The sequence below is a fragment of the Chlorocebus sabaeus genome, chromosome 23 (assembly GCF_047675955.1).
Source record: "Chlorocebus sabaeus isolate Y175 chromosome 23, mChlSab1.0.hap1, whole genome shotgun sequence".
NCBI lineage: Eukaryota > Metazoa > Chordata > Mammalia > Primates > Cercopithecidae > Chlorocebus > Chlorocebus sabaeus.
The window spans coordinates 5514925-5531574 of NC_132926.1; the positions used below are offsets into that span (position 1 = coordinate 5514925).

The 16650-nt window shown below is 57.4% G+C and overlaps 1 protein-coding gene across 3 annotated transcripts; it reads right to left on the reverse strand.

Moving 5' to 3' along the window:
- Nucleotides 1–2441: 2441 nt before the first annotated feature.
- On the reverse strand, nucleotides 2442–15780 carry TSPAN17 (tetraspanin 17). Of its 3 annotated transcripts, XM_008015388.3 has the most exons (9): nucleotides 15510–15780; nucleotides 11668–11718; nucleotides 11434–11580; nucleotides 10413–10583; nucleotides 6495–6620; nucleotides 5360–5407; nucleotides 4676–4792; nucleotides 4536–4597; nucleotides 2442–3975 (listed from the first exon to the last, which is right to left on the reverse strand). In XM_008015388.3, exons 1-9 carry the CDS (start codon nucleotides 15594–15596, stop codon nucleotides 3795–3797), a joined length of 990 nt encoding a protein of 329 aa, XP_008013579.3. In that variant the 5' UTR covers nucleotides 15597–15780; the 3' UTR covers nucleotides 2442–3794. The 3 variants fall into 3 exon arrangements, with proteins under 3 accessions (XP_008013579.3, XP_037848686.2, XP_037848687.2); XM_037992758.2 differs by having other exon boundaries at nucleotides 4536–4792; XM_037992759.2 differs by lacking the exons at nucleotides 11434–11580; nucleotides 11668–11718 and having other exon boundaries at nucleotides 15510–15728.
- Between the last annotated feature and the right edge of the window lie 870 nt (nucleotides 15781–16650).

The window sequence follows — 16650 nt, forward strand, 5'->3', positions numbered from 1 at the left end:
CCCTGGAGAAGACAAGGCAGAGGGTGGTAAGGCCTGGATTTGACACCAGCAGGGTGGGCCCCCGGGTCTCTGAAACAATGGCATGGGCTTGCTTGGCCCTAGGAGTCGCCCCAATGACCCTACACAGAACCCCTTCCGCGAGCTGAGCCTGCTGTGCTGCGTGGGCGGCACTTTGGCGCCCTCTGGTGGTAACTGGGAGTAGGCGCTCTCCAGCCCATCTGACCACCTCACCCAGAGATAAAGGAGCTCCCCGGCCTGGGTGCTCTCTGTCTCTTCAGCCCTCTCTATAGGGCATATTGGTGTCACAGGATGTCCTCCCACCAAGCTGACCAGGGAGCTGCTGGCAGCCTCTCCGGTCGTTAGGGGACTCCCAGGCTGCCAGACAGTGTGCACCTGTCTCTACCAGTGTGCATCTCATCCTGACGGAGGATGGGAGGTGACCTTGGTCCCAAGGCCCAGGGGCCCTTCTAGACGGATGGCCAGCCTTACAAGCTCCCTTGTGTTTTTTGCGTATCTGGAGAAGCTGCATCATCTGTGGGTAAGTGCTCCTTGGTGCACAGAACTGCTCTAAGTTCTACTATGGGGACAGGAAATTTGTCTGTAGCCAGCCCAAGACCCCACTTAGCAATGATCATCATGTCCTTGTCACCATGTATACATTGTACATTAGCAAACATTCCTTGTCTGCCTCCAACAAGATACTGGGCTCCAGGAAGGCAGGGGCAGGTCTGAGCTGCCTCAGTAACCCCAGCCTCTAGCTAGGGCCTACCTGAGTGAATGGCAGTGGATAGCTGAGTGAGTCAATAGAGGATGAACATGGATGGATGGAGGGATGGGTGGGCGGATGGGTGAATGGACGGAGGAAGGGTAGGTGGGTGGGTGACTAGATGAATGGATGAGTGAGTGGATGAATGGATGAACGAGTAAGTGAATGGCTGAATGGATGAAGGGTGGGTGAATGGATAGATAAGTGAATGTGTGGATGAATGGGTAGGTGAAAGGGTGAGTGGATGGATGAGTGAACATGTGAAGGAATGGGTGAGTAGGTGAGTAAGTGGGTGGGTGGGTGGATGGATGGATGGATGAGTGAATGTGTAGATGAATGGGTAGGTGGGTAGGTGAGTGGATGATGGATGGATGGACAAGTGAATGTGTGGATGAATGGGTAGGTGGGTGGATGGGTGAGTGGATGGATGGATGAATGAATGTGTGGATGAATGGGTGGGTGGGTGGGTGACTGGATGGATGGATGGACATGTGGATGAATGGGTAGGTGGGTGGTGGGTGGGTGAGTGGATGATGGATGGATGGATGAGTGAATGTGTGGATGAATAGGTAGGTGGGTGCGTGGGTGAGTGGATGGATGGATGGACATGCGGATGAAAGTGTAGGTGGGTGGTGGGTGGGTGAGTGGATGATGTATGGATGGATGAGTGAACGTGTGGATGGATGGGTGGGTGGGTGAGTGGATGGATGGATGAATGGATGGACATGTGGATGAATGGGTAGGTGGGTGATGGGTGGGTGAGTGGATGATGGATGGATGGATGGATGAGTGAATGTGTGGATGAATGGGTAGGTGGGTGGGTGGGTAAGTGGATGGATGGATGGATGGACATGCGGATGAAAGTGTAGGTGGGTGGTGGGTGGGTGAGTGGATGATGGATGGATGGATGAGTGAATGTGTGGATGGATGGATGGATGGATGGTGAATGTGGGTGGATGGATGGAAGAATGGATATCCAGTAGCAGAACTGAGCTTTGGATTACTCTGGGTCCCTAGCCAGGGCCTCAACTGCTCCTACTCGTCACTCCCATCCCATCTCTTCAATTCTGTTTCCAAACAGATCTTGGTTACACCACTTCCCTGTGCTCATGCCCTTTGCCCCTCCCCACTCCCACATCTCCAGCCACCCCAGGCTCCCTCACATGGAGCCCACCCTGGTTTCAGGGCCTCTACAGAAGCTGGTACTAAAACCTAGAACATCATTCCCCCAGAGAAGCCCAGAGATGGTACCCCTCCGCTCCCCTTCTCCCAGGCCCCTCTGCAGTCACTCCTGCTTTCTTCATATCATGTATTACTAACAAAAATGCTGGCCAGCTTGCTTTCTGTGTCTCCCCACAAGAATGCAGCACACAGGCAGGACCTTGCCCTTCTCTGTATCTCCACCCCTCAGGTGATGTTCAACTCACACTTGGGGGATGAATGAACCACGCTTATTATTTTGAGTACAGAGGTTTTACCCAAATGCATCAGATACACAGGACAGGTGTGGTGCAAAACTCCAGCAAGAGGGGTGAGATTGGTGTCCCTCCTCCCAGCTGTGCGCTCCAGGCAACCTTCCTCCCGAGTCCATCTCCTCAACAGGAAAAGAAATTCCACCACACAGGGTGTTATGTGACTTGAGGGATAAAATGAAAGTGAAAATGCAAGACACATGCACAATGCTGCGAGCTGCATTTATTGTATATGTATAAACCACTCCCAGCCAGCGCCTGTCAGGGGCCCAGGACACTGTCCAGCGGGGCCAAGGAGCCACATTGCTGGGCGCATGCTCCACACCCTGGCTAGCCAGCAGCAGTGCCCAGCATCCCTGAAAAGCAGAGCAGCCAGGGCCCCAGGGGTGACTGTCCCGGAGGGATCTACAGGGGCATGGGGCCAAAACTGGGCCCTGCACCTTGTTTGGCCTGCAGATTTGATTTCTGAATTAGTTTCTGCCAACAACTTAAAAAATCAGGACATCTCGCATACAAATCTGTATTTCTGGCTTCTCCAGATTTCTGGCATTAGGCCTGTATTCCCACACCAGAGCAATTAGCTACACCTGAATACGGCAGCGGCCACTGTCAGATGGGGACCCGTGCTCTGCCCCCATCCCCACCACACTCTATCGGTCTCAAGGTAAGTGGCTGTTACCGACTAGCTTGTGAGAACTTTCTCTCATCACGATGTCTTTGTCTCCAGCAACAGACGTAAAGTCACAGTGAAGCAGGCTCCCAACTCAAGGGCCTGTTTCATCCGTTTATACCACCTACGTGGACCCAGGGGCATCTGACTTTGAGATCTCTGGACGAGCCCAGGCAGGGGGCGGCAGGATCACTCCACACATATCCCTTCACATAGCTGATGAGGCGGAGCTGAGGGCAGCAGTCAGCCGTCCCAAGCCTGAGCCAGCTGGCTCTTGAGAAATTCCCAAACTCTCGGAAGCCCGGGGCGCTACTAGGCAGGCACAGGCTCTACCACAGCGAGGTTGCAGGAGGAAGCCAGACCCAGGGAGTGTGGGGCTGGCGCGCCCTCTAGTGCCCATCAGGCAGCTCTGCAGCCACGGCGAAGATGCTGAACTTGATTCCTAGGAATCAACTATCCAGAGCCCCCAAACAGGCTCCCCCCAGTCCCATGGCTTCCAGCTACTTCTTTTGCAAAATTGTCCTGACCCCAACCCACCCCTCAGACCCTCTCCTGGGCACTCTACTCCCACAGTCCCCAGCAAAGCCGCCCTTCCCAGGCTGCACCCTCTTCCGAGTGGGGTCCAGCCTCCCCACCCTTCAGGTCCCTGTGCTGCACTCCAGGTTGGCCCGCAGCGGCCTCGAGGTGCAGGGAATAACCTGCAGCGGCAGGAGAGGCCAGCTCCTAGTGTACAAGCTCAGGCGGCACTTAGGTGAGTAGCACGGGCCAGCTGGGGCCCTCGGTGACTGGGGAGGCAGTGTCCCAGGTAGTGCTGCCACTGAAGAGCCGGCGTAGTCAGGTGGTCATTCTTCAAGAGAAGCTGTGGGTCTGGACGCTTATGTGAAATCTACCAATTTTTAAAGGTTGGCTCAGGGTATAAACCACCCAGGCCAAAGAAAGCATGTCGGCTGGGTGGGGCCAAGCCAGGAGCCCCAGTCACAGAGTTCTGCTGAGGCCCCACCGTGGACAGGACCTCGGAAACGGTGGGTGTAAGCCAGTGGTTTTCAAAGTCATCATTCCATTTGCTCCTGAGAGGCAAGCAAGAGAAAGAAAATTCTGGGACCCATTTCAGAGTCTGGGACACTGAGGCTGAGGTGGGTTCCTGGCAGGCTCAAAGTTACAGCTCATAGAAAAGAGTGCTCTGAAGCTGCGTGAGGCGGTGGCTGGGGCAACGCGCCCCATACAGGTGTGCACAGAAAGGTGCATCCCAGCATCGGGGGGTGGGGAACGGGGGGGCCCTCCACACAGCGCCTCCCACCCCGCTTGGCCTGCACCCTCTGAGCTGCACCCTTCCTAGTCCCCTGGAAAGCCCACCACCCCAAATGTAGCCGAGACGGTGGCTCCCTGTGCACATGTGTGCCTGCATGTGTGTGTACACACGCACACAGGACAAGCGGCCCAGGCAGAGGCACGGCAGCTTTCTCCGTGGGTGGACAGCACAGCAGCTCAGGCAAACCCCTCAGGGCTCAGTCCCAGCAGGAACGCCTCCTGCAGCCTTGCCCATCACGAGTATAGGACAAGGGTCCTGGGGGGCCCCCCAGAGGCCTGGGTAGGCCGGGCATGTGGCCATGGCCTGTGGCGGCCTCACCAGTTGGCTTTCACTGCCTTGATGTCACTCACGAGGTTCTGGGCCAGGCAGATGCCAAAGATCTGTAAGACAGAGGACAGGTGAGGGGAGAGCAAGGGCAGCCCCAGCAAGGGGAGGGGCACGTGGGGCCACAAGCGTACCTGGAGGAGGGCGATGCCCACGAAGACTCCCGCCACCACAATCAGGTTGTCCTGCAGCCACTTCTCAAACTGGCCCACGCAGCCTTTGGTGTGGATGAAGCCCTGCTGCTCCAGTTCCTGGGGACACGCAGGCACCAGGCTCAGCCTGCCTGCCCTTCAGGCCGGCTCCCTCCCTCCCCAGCCTGCCAAGCTCACACCCACCCCAGGGCCTAAACCTGCAGCACCTCTCCCCACAGGGCCTTCACAAAGCCGGCTCTTCTCATGGGGTCTCAGCACGGACGCACGCCCCCTCCTGCCTGCCCAGCTCCTCTCCTATTACCTCCCTTATTTTCTTCCAAGCTTTCAACTGAGACCGTCACATGGCTGTTCATACTGCTTTCTCTAAGGGCTTACCGTCTTTCTCCCTCCACTCCTCCAGAGCCGACTGTCTCATGAGCACCAAATCTGGTCTCTAGGGCAAAGCCGGGCACCCCAAGGGTGCTCCACAGAGCAGGACTGAGTAAACCCACATCTTCCCAGGCCCAGGGATCTACTCCCGCTCTGCTGCCTGGGTGTCTGGCTGGTTCCTGGGACCCAGCACCCTCTCCCCAAAGAACGCCTCACCCCTTCCAGAAGAGGTTATAGACAGTCGTATTCCCATCCCAGTACCCCCGCCTGCCCCAGCGCAGTTCCCACCCCTCTCACCAGTTTGAGCCGGACGTCATAGCCACACTGGGTATTGAGGACATCCTCCTGAGGGGAGACAGGCCAGTTAGTGACTTGGTGAGGAACACATCCCATGGGGTCCATGGTACCTGGTCATTGCAGTGGCTTTTCCTTCTCAGAGGAAGCAGATAGGCCCATGGAGTCTGCTGTGTCTGTCAGTCTTAAGTGAGGCTCTCTGAGGCCCATGTGCCTCTTCTATTTTTTTTTTGAGACAGGGTCTCACTCCATTGCCCACGCTGGAATGCAGTGGCATGATCATAGCTCACTGCAGCTTCAACCTCCTGGGCTCAAGTGATCCTCCCACCTCAGCCTCCCAAGTAGCTGGGACCACAGGATTGTGCCACCATGCCTGTCTAATTTTTTTTTTTTTTTTTTTTTTTTTTGTAGACCTGAGGTCTCACTGTGTCGCCCCAGCTGGTCTCGAACTCTTGGACTCAAATGATCGTCCCATGAGCCACCGCACCCGGCCCCACGTGCCTCTTTCCCAGACGCTGGAATGCATGGCTGCAATCGCCAACCTAGACCTGCCTCCATTCAGGAACCCTGCCTGCAGTTTTCTCCCCATTCTTATCTCCCCATAAGAATGGGGAGAAACCTGGCCCTTGGCATTCCAGATGAATTGTGACTGAAGAAACGTCACCAGGAGAGGTTTCTGCCCTGAAGAAAGTCATGAAGGGACAGAGGTCCCCACTCCCTCCTACCCTGCAATGGTGGCCCAGTGGGGTGGTGGCTGGCAATGGCCCAGGTGACCCCTGTCACATACAACTGTAACTGAGAGTGACAGCCTGGCCAACCTTCAAGCTGGCCAGGGGCAGACAATGGCTGCGGCTGTGTCTATATGGATGTACAGGGTGCAGGGAGGCCCTCCAGGCCAGTCCCCATCCCTGTGCCCCAGGGTCCTGCGGTTTCCATCTCATTACAATAGAAAAGACAGGTCTTGCTGAACAGGGAAAGTGGCCACGCCCCAACCGGCTTCAGCGCCACCCATGTAAAACGGCCTCCCCTGGCATCCGTGCCTCCAGAGCAGGGCAGAGCAGAGCGGGCCCTGTGGGGGGCTTCCCCCGAGTCTGTGCACTGGAAAGCCCCGCACCTCTCCTCCCCCAGCCCCACTCACCGCAGGGTCCCTGACGCAGCAGGAGAACGGCACCCCGCAGCGCTCCCGGCTGGGGTTCAAGTCAGTGCAGTTGAAGTAGATATTGAGGTTCCAGTCGTTGGGGCCTCGGGCTCCGCAGCAAGACCACTGTGGGGGAAGGGGAGAGCCCCAGGTGAGCCAGGCCCACCCCGGGAGCCTCAGCCTGTGTGGGGACAAGCCTAGGCTGCAGGAAAACAGGGCTGTCAGGGACGGGGCTGGGACAGCCAGGTGGGTGGCCACCTCCCCATCCCCACAGGCCTGGGCCCAACCTCCAGGTTCCAGGTTGGGGAGGCAGAGGGGTGCAAGGGAGGGGATCCTGAGCTTTCTCCCTGGCCCAAGAGAGGCTAGAAAAAGGGAGGGAGTGGGACAAGGATACTGGTTCAACGACCCTGGCTTCCTCCGGACTACCTGAGAGGCAGGTGCTGGGCCAAGCCCTGTGGCGGCAGAGACCGCTGGGCCCCATGTCTGCAGCAGGCCTCCCACACTTGCCCCAGAGGCTCTACAAAGCCCTCTTCTCCGCAGTGCAGGGACAGGAGGGGAGTCCTGCCCACCCCAGCCCTGCCACTCCCATAGCCATCCCACCCCATTTCCTCCATGCCAGCTGGCATCATCCACACCCTATCACCCCCACCCAGAACACCCTACGCTGTCCCCTAGGCAGGGGCAATGGCGAGGTTGGGATCTGCCATGAACCACGGTCTTGTGGGGCACATGGGTGCGCACAGCCTCCACTGAGCAGCAGCACCACGGCTGAAGAGCAGCACACAGGGCTGGGGGAGCTCGAGCTCGGCAGCAGACACAGACAGGCACGGGGGCCGAGCCAGAGAGCTGGAGGAGCCAGGCCTGCCACACGCTCTGCATGTGCTGGTCCCAGGGCAGGGCTCAGCCTCCACCTGCCTCCTGGCACCTGCTCAGTGCCAGCTGCTCCTGCTAGAGAACACTCTCCCTTCTCTTCCTTCTCCTCCTTTGGGAGGCTTCAAGCTCTCCACGCAGAGGCCTTCCCATTCTCCACCCTTCATTTTGACTCTTACCACAATGTACAATTTTGCACACATGTGTGTACATGCACACATTCATTTGTTCTGCTTGTTCACCGTCTGTCTCTTCCCAACTGCCATCCCTGAGAGGACAGGTCCCAGCTTTTTTCCCCGCCGAATCCCCAGGGCCTGGCTTGGGGGCTGGCATATGGTAGGCCCTTAACAATCATGTGCTGAATGAATGAATTGCATCATAACTGCCTGGCTATGTCTGCCTCTGCCCTGGGTTGAGAGCTGCTTGAAGCAGGCACCAGCTCTGCCTCATCTCAGGATCCAGAGCTGACTCTTGGTGGTGACTGGTGCCAAGGGCCTGTGGCCATGCGTGGGTGTGATTGGGTGTGACTCATGTGTGACTGTGGGACCATGTGTAGGTGCAGGTGTGATCAAGTGTGCCTGTATGTGACTGGGTGTGGGTGTGATGGTGGGTGACAGTGTGTGACTGTGTGTTTGTGGGACCATGTGTAGGTGCAGGTGTGATCAAGTGTGCCTGTGAGTATGTGACTGGGTGTGGGTGTGATGGTGGGTGACAGTGTGTGACTGTGTGTTTGTGGGACCATGTGTAGGTGCAGGTGTGATCAAGTGTGCCTGTGAGTATGTGACTGGGTGTGGGTGTGACGGTGGGTGACGGTGTGTGACTGTGTGTTTGTGACTGGGTGTGGGTGTGACAGTGGGTGACGGTGTGTGACTGTGTGTTTGTGACTGGGTGTGGGTGTGACAGTGGGTGACAGTGTGTGCCTGTGAGTATGTGACTGGGTGTGGGTGTGATGGTGGGTGACGGTGTGTGACTGTATGTGACTGGGTGTGGGTGTGACTGTGGGTGACGGTGTGTGACTGTATGTGACTGGGTGTGGGTGTGACTGTGGGTGATGGTGTGTGCCTGTGAGTATGTGACTGGGTGTGGGTGTGACTGTGGGTGACGGTGTGTGACTGTGTGTTTGTGACTGGGTGTGGGTGTGACTGTGGGTGACGGTGTGTGACTGTGTGTTTGTGACTGGGTGTGGGTGTGACAGTGGGTGACAGTGTGTGCCTGTGAGTATGTGACTGGGTGTGGGTGTGATGGTGGGTGACGGTGTGTGACTGTATGTGACTGGGTGTGGGTGTGACTGTGGGTGACGGTGTGTGACTGTATGTGACTGGGTGTGGGTGTGACTGTGGGTGATGGTGTGTGCCTGTGAGTATGTGACTGGGTGTGGGTGTGACTGTGGGTGACGGTGTGTGACTGTGTGTTTGTGACTGGGTGTGGGTGTGACTGTGGGTGACGGTGTGTGACTGTGTGTTTGTGACTGGGTGTGGGTGTGACGGTGGGTGACAGTGTGTGCCTGTGAGTATGTGACTGGGTGTGGGTGTGACAGTGGGTGACAGTGTGTCACTGTGAGTATGTGACTGGGTGTGGGTGTGACTGTGGGTGACGGTGTGTGACTGTGTGTTTGTGACTGGGTGTGGGTATGACTGTGGGTGACAGTGTGTGACTGTGAGTATGTGACTGGGTGTGGGTGTGACGGTGGGTGACAGTGTGACTGTATGTGACTGGGTGTGGGTGTGACTGTGGGTGACGGTGTGTGACTGTGTGTTTGTGACTGGGTGTGGGTGTGACTGTGGGTGACAGTGTGTGACTGTGTGTTTGTGACTGGGTGTGGGTGTGACGGTGGGTGACAGTGTGTGACTGTGTGTGACTGGGTGTGGGTGTGACTGTGGGTGACAGTGTGTGACTGTTTGTGACTGGGTGTGGGTGTGACGGTGGGTGACAGTGTGTGACTGTATGTGACTGGGTGTGGGTGTGACTGTGGGTGACAGTGTGTGACTGTTTGTGACTGGGTGTGGGTGTGACGGTGGGTGACAGTGTGTGACTGTGTGTTTGTGACTGGGTGTGGGTGTGACTGTGGGTGACAGTGTGTGACTGTGTGTTTGTGACTGGGTGTGGGTATGACTGTGGGTGACAGTGTGTGACTGTGTGTTTGTGACTGGGTGTGGGTGTGACTGTGGGTGACAGTGTGTGACTGTGTGTTTGTGACTGGGTGTGGGTGTGACGGTGGCTGACAGTGTGTGACTGTGTGTTTGTGACTGGGTGTGGGTGTGACGGTGGGTGACAGTGTGTGCCTGTGAGTATGTGACTGGGTGTGGGTGTGACGGTGGGTGACAGTGTGTGCCTGTGAGTATGTGACTGGGTGTGGGTGTGACGGTGGGTGACAGTGTGTGCCTGTGAGTATGTGACTGGGTGTGGGTGTGACGGTGGGTGACAGTGTGTCACTGTGTGTTTGTGGTAAGGGGTGAGTGGGCGAGAGGTGCAGGTGGGAGGCAGATAGGGTTTCGAGAACTCTTCTCTGGCTGCTCTTCACTAGGGTTAAGTTTGCAAGCTTGAGGGCAGACCTTCCGTCAGGGGTCTAAACTCTAATATGCACGGAGGCCAAATACAGTATAATTGAGAGATAAGGGCTGACAGATATAATAAAACACAGAGTGTTGGGAACAGTGGCAAACAGAGCCTCTGTACCAGTAAAAGGGCGGCAGCAACAGCTCCAGCCGAAACTGTGGGCCCAGGGTTGAGCAGAAGTAGAAATCTATATTTTGATGTCTCATTTTCTCCATTCTCCCGTGTGTCGCGGGCCCTGGCCTGGGAGCTGCCAGTGTGGAGCCCATGCCCTCTGTTCCCCAAGGCCGTGGCCCTATGGCACTAGGCAAATGGGGAGCCATAAGGATCACCAGGGGCTGGCTCTCCTCGGACGAGGACACTCCTGGGTCTCTCTCCTGGGGCCCACTAGCCCAGGTGGGTAAGGAGATGGTCCCATCACAGGGAACTTGCTTCCTCATTCGTCTGCCAGGAAGGTGCCTCCTACAAGTGTCCCAGGCTGGACACTGGACTCACGTATTCCTGAGCAAAGTCAATGAGGTTCTGGAGGTCAATGTCGTCCCGGTAGGCCTTGACGTTGTTGTTGATGAAGAGGTTGAGCTGGTCTCGAATCCAGTCCTTGAAGACAAAGGCCAGGATCCCTGTTGCCAGCTCCAGGAAGAAGATGAGGCCGAGGAACACGGAGAACTGGGGTTGGGGCATACAGACAGTGGGGGTTGGAGACGCAGGGCTCTGGTGGCCTCCCAGGGCTTGAGTGTGCCACAGGGAAGGGTTCCATCTCTACCTCCACCAAGACCCAGAGGTGCCCAGAGTCCCCACCTTCTATTATTTTAGTATTGTTACATGATGATAAAAGGCATCTGTTTTTACCTACCCATCCAATTCCCTTTGTCTGGTAATCACACCCTGCTCTCTCTGAAAAATCATCCTCCATGCAAACCTTTAGTTTCCAAGGTTCGGATGGAGCCACATCCCCGCACCCACCAGTCCCAGATACAGGACTGGCAAGTGCCCAAAGCTCACCAATCAGAGCACTACCTCCTCGGCCTCCAGGGATTGGTCCAGAGGCAGCCAATCAGAGCCAAGGAAATGCAATTAAAGTACTTTGGGGAAACAGTTGGGAAGAGAGCTCTCAGCCTCCAGCAGGAGTTCCTGGGAGGGCATGGGGAAGCCGGCTCTGTTCCTGAGCCTCCTGCCACCTAGGAATGGAGCCAAAACGGGGGAGCGGGGGGACCTGAGAAACAGAGAGAAAGCAGGCCAAGTGACACTGTAGCAGCCCCTGGATCAAAATGCACCGGCAGCCAGCACACCCCTGGACTTTTCTTATTTGAGTCAATAAATATTTTATGCTTGGGCCACCAGGTCTCGGTCACTTACCATACCACAGAAAGGATCCTAGTAAACATAGATAACATGAATCTAACGATGACGATTATAGCATAATAATAAAGCTACACATCATTAGGCTCCAACTGTATTGCAAGAACTGGACGGGAGGAGATTGGGGTTCCCAGTGGATCTCGAGGGCAGCACTCACAAACTTGAGCAGGAAGGTGTTCTCCCGGAGGGCCCCGATGCACCCAGCAAAGCCCAGCACCGACATGACGCCGCCAACTACCACAAACAGCCACACGGGGTCAAGGCCTCCCAGATCTGTCAGTGCTGAGATGTTGGAGAGAACACCCTGTGCCGGGCAGCAGAGGCAGGTGAGGGGAGCTGACCTTCCCACCACCTTGTCCCACACCAGCCCCACGCCCGCCCGCTGCCTTACCTTCTCACCCCAGGCCCAGAGGCCGATAGCCAGGAACAGGGCTCCCAGTACCTGCAAGGGCAGCAGCAAAGAGCTCAGGGCTGGGAGCAGCCCCAGGACTCTCCCGGCTCATCCTTCCCCAGTGGCCAGGGCCTTTGGGAAGCCAGTGGAGAGAGGAAGAAGCACAAGGGCTGTGAACAGGATCTGGGGGTCCTTTCCATCTTCCCAAGAACATATCCCAGTGCTTCTTCCCCACAGGACACAGCCTGGAGGACTGAACCCTCCCCTAGCCTTGGGATGGACATCAGGGGCCCCTTCCTGGAACTCCAAACTGGAGCAGACTATGGCCAAGACACTCCTGCCAAGGAGCAATAGCAGTAGTGGCAGCAGGGGTAGTGACGGCACCAGCATACTGAGCCTCTATTCCTGACCGAAGCTGGTGTTTGGGTCCCAGGCTCCTAGCCTCCGTTCTGCACTCGCCCAAGTCCAGCTCTCCTGCTGCCCTAGAGTCCTGTGACTGCTGCCCCACCTTCAACACTCCTCCCCAGCCCCATCCTACCCCTTTAACTGCCTGCCAGAGTCAGTTTCTGTGGCTCACAACCAGACGCCCTGGAATGATGAGGAATCTCAATGATCCCTAGCAGAATCCAGCTAGCATCTGGCCTATGCCAGTGGCTTTGCCCTGTGGTCACAGCTCTGCCCGGGCCTTCAGAACACCAGCAAGACTCCCCACCGGGGCAGTCCAAGTGCCCCTCCTCCATCCTCAGCTTTCTGCCTCAATTCCCTACTGGGAAGAGCCCTGGATGTCAAGGCTGGTTACCCTCACACCTGACCCTGGGCAGGTCCCTGGGCATGCAGTCTCAGAGCGGGCAAGCCTGGGGCCATGACCCCACCTCCTACAACCCCCCCACCCACCTGCTTTCTCTGCAGACTCCTTTCCCTCAGCACATAGCCATGCCCAAGGCCTTTATCAGCTTCCCTTCCCTGACCTTGGGCTCCCCACACTGCTCTATTCTTTGTCTGGAAACGTCTTCCCTTCCATCCTACCTGGTGGGTCTGCTGATGTGAAACCAAACATCATTTCTCCTGCCTCCTCCCACTTGGCCTGCCCTTGGCCTTCGGACAGGGGACTGAGTGCCACTTTCTCCTTCCTGAACCCCACCTTCAGTTAACTCAACCCCATTCCTCCCCGAGCTCCTTCCCAGGATGCTCTGCCTTCACCTGCCCCACACCTGCAGCTGGTCCCACGGCCTCCAGCCTCAGCCTTCTGCCGTTCTTCCTCCTCACACTCGTCTTCCATCCCACCATGGCACTGGCATCTCCCGATCTCCACCCAGACCTCACATTGGTCCCACACCCCTTCGTCCACCCGCCTGCAGCAAATACCTCCACAACCCACCGGCACTGATCCCTGCCATGCTGGGAATTCACTGGTGAATAGGACGGACTCGACCCTCACGGAGCTTACACTCCAGCAGGGGAGACGGACAGTGAGCAAGCAGACAGGGAAACTTCAGATACAAACAGACCCCTTAACAAATATCGAGCAGGGTGATGAGAGGGGGATGCTGGGGTTGGAGGTGAGCTTTAGAGCGGGCAGGAGGGAGGGTGGGGGCATTTCAGCTGAGGTTTGAATGATGAAAAGAGCAAGAGGGACAAGCCTGTTCCAGGAGGAGGGTTGGGCAGAGGCAGAGGCCCTGACACAAGACCACGTCTAGTTCAAGGAACAAACTGAAGGGCAGACAGCCCGGACCCACAGGGCCCTGGAGGCTGTGGAGAGGAGACGAGACAGTACTCTAGCAGCAGTCAGAAACCGCGAGCCGGATGGCCGGGCGCGGTGGCTCATGCCTGTAATCCCAGCACTTTGGGAGGCCAAGGCAGGCGGATCACCTGAGGTAAGGCGTTCGAGACCAGCCTGACCAACATGAAGAAACCCTATCTCTTCTAAAAATACAAAATTAGCCAGGTGTGGTGGCACACACCTATAGTACCAGCTACTTGGGAAGCTGAGGCAGGAGACTCGCTTGAACCCGAGAGACGGAGGTTGCAGTGAGCCAAGATTGTGCCATTGCACTCCAGCCTGGGCAACAAGAGTGAAACTCTGTCTCAAAAAAAAAAAAAGAAAAGAAAAGAAAAGAAAAAAAGAAACCACAAGCAGGTTCCAAGCAGAGCAACACCAGGGTCTGCCTGACATTAAACATGAAAACCTCTGGGCCTGTTTCACAGGCATCCTCCCTTAGGCCACCTTGACCCAAACCTGAAATCTTCTCTCCAGGCCCCAAGTGACCCAGCCCAGTCAATTCAGCCTCTTGACTTTCCCAGCAGCCTTCCTCACCTTTCCCACCTCACCATCCCAGCTTTGCCCCAGCCCTGCCCCCGTGCCAAACCTCCAGGCCCTACCCCTCACCTACCCTCCACACATCAGCCAGGCAAGCGGTCTCCAGGACAGAAGCCAGATCAGACTCATCACCTGAAGCCCTCACTTCTCCATGCCGCCTTAACATAACACCCCACGCTCCGCCCCAGCAACAAACCCGGGGCTCTCACACCTGCTCCCCCTCGGTATTTGAGGTTACTTCTGCTCACAGCTCTGCCTCACCTCCACCCTCAGCCCACAGGGCTGTCACCTTGGCTCTGTACTTTCTGGCTGTGTGACCCTAGGTAAGTGACTTAACTTCTGAGTGTCTATTCCTTCAGTTTCCCCATCTGTAAAATGTAGATAATAAGGTAGTTGTGAGAACACAACAAATTGAACTGATTGTATCTGCCTAACAGCCCTCACGGGCAGATTTTTTATCATCCCCTCCCAGGCAGGAAAGCTGAGGCTTGGAGAGGAGAGGTGACTTGCCCAAGGTGTCCCAGCCAGGCCTGCTACAGCCAGGCCTTCTGACTTCCTTGCCAGTGCTCCCACACACTGCCCACACCCTCAAGAGCCCAGCGCTGCAGTGCAAGGGCACCCACCCCACCAGTGAGCTCAGTGGCACGTGGGTGGAAGGCAGTGCCACTGAGTCTTGCTGAACACAAGTGGAAGGGCCTGGCATCTTGACCCAAGGCCTCAGGAGCAGACACTGCAGAGGCCACAGCTTTGGAGAGATGGGAAAAAAGACTTGGCATGGCCCAGGGGGACAGACGCCACCCTGGGAGGGGCACTAGCTTCTCCCCTCCCCCGTAGGGGCAGCTCTGCCCAGGAGCCTGAGCTTGTCAGCTGTGGAATGTTGAATTCTGTTCCCCAAGGCCAGCTCCCAGGCTCTCAACCGGGGAGATCCCCTCCCAGCCGCCAAGGACTCGCTATTGCCCCTCCCTGCCCATCCTAGCAGGTCAGCCTCCTTGTGCGGGACTGGGGTAGGGAGAGGGCTGTGACCCACCCCACTTTGCAGGAGCCTAAGGTGAGGCACCTGACCCAGGTACTACTGGAAGGGAAAGGAGGCCGGGCAAAGGGCCCGGCGGCTCCCTTCACGCCAGAATCTCCTCCCTGCCGCCTAAACCAGTGGTGGGGCTTGGCACGCATCCCACATCCCAGGGAGGGAAGGAGGGCTGGGCGAGAGAGGGGGCAACCTGCACCTAGCACGCCCCTAGGGTCTTCAAGGAAACACCTTCCCTTTCTCCACAGGGCCTCGGGATTACTCAGGGAGACTCCCTACCCCAACCCCCACCCCACGCAGTAGCTGGGACCCGCCCCCAGCAATCCGGGCCTCTGTAGCTACCTCGGGTAGTCCTGGAAGTGGGCGTGGGGGTGGCAGAACTGGGGGGATGGTCCCGAGCTCCAAACTCTTGGGGCAGGGAGTGGTCTCCCCTAGCAGAAGACTGAATCTCCCTCTCCCACCACCCCTCAGCGCAGGGCAAAGCGCAGACCCCGCGCTCACCCAGAAGACAATGTTGAAGCCAAACAGGAAGTATTTCCCGCAGCAGCCGACCTCGGGTTCCTGGAAATGCTGGTGCTTGCCGGGCATGGTGAGCGGCCACCCGCCGGCCCGGAAACTGGAGCCGGGAGCCAGGCCCAGCACCCCGCGGGCCGCCCTGGGCTAGAGCCGCCCGGGGCCTAGCCGGGCGGCTGAGGCTTCATCGCCTCGGCCACACAGAGCGCCGGTCGGGCCCCGCCCGCCCCTCAGGGACCGCCCTCAGCATCCAGACCGCCTTGCCCGGAGCCCTGCTGTCCCCGCCTCTGTCCAAGCCCCGCCTCTGGACCGGGCTCCGCCTCTGCATCAGGCTCCGCCCCATAGCCCTCAGTCCCTTTGGAGCCCCGCCTTCTCATATGGCTCCGCCCCCATAGCCCAACTCAGTCCCGTCTGAGCCCAGCCTCTGGATCTGGCTCCGCCCCCCGAGCTCCGCCCCCGCAGCCTGATTCGGACCTCTTCGCAGCCCCGCCTTCGGCCAGGCCCCGCCCCCGCGCCGGCCGCCGCCGCCGCGTTTCCCAGCGTCCCGCAGACCCGCCTGGGACGCTGGCTGATGGCACCGGAGGCTGCCTTGCTTCCCCTGCTAGGTACCAGCGCCATCCCGATCCCCAGCCTGCTGTTGGAGCCCATCCCAGGGGAAGATTAACTGCGGCTCTGGCAGGCGAATGGGGAAGCTGGTCCGGATAGAGTTTTTAACACGTGCAGGACGTTTTATCATTGTGGAGTCGCATCAGGCTCACCTTCACCCAGCGGAAATTCAGCTCTACTTATTCTGGCTCAAACTCAGGCCAAACGAGGGCCTGGGCCTTGGTGCCACGCCGGCTGCACCCTGCCAAGTGCATATACCCCAGCACCTGGCTTAATCCTCTCTGGTGGCTGAGTTCCCAGGCGCACCCCCTATCCTCCATACTGGCCTGGGTCCTGGTCAGGCTCCTTGATACCCAGTGATCTCACATGAGCCCCTGTAAGACAGGACACGGGCAGATCAAAGTTTGGGGGAACCTGAATCTTACTCCAGTTTGAAGCCCTCTTAAAAATAATTCCAACTTTGTTCAGAAGTATTTATTTAAAACAGGAACAGAAACATGCTTAAGCTTTTATTATCAAGTTT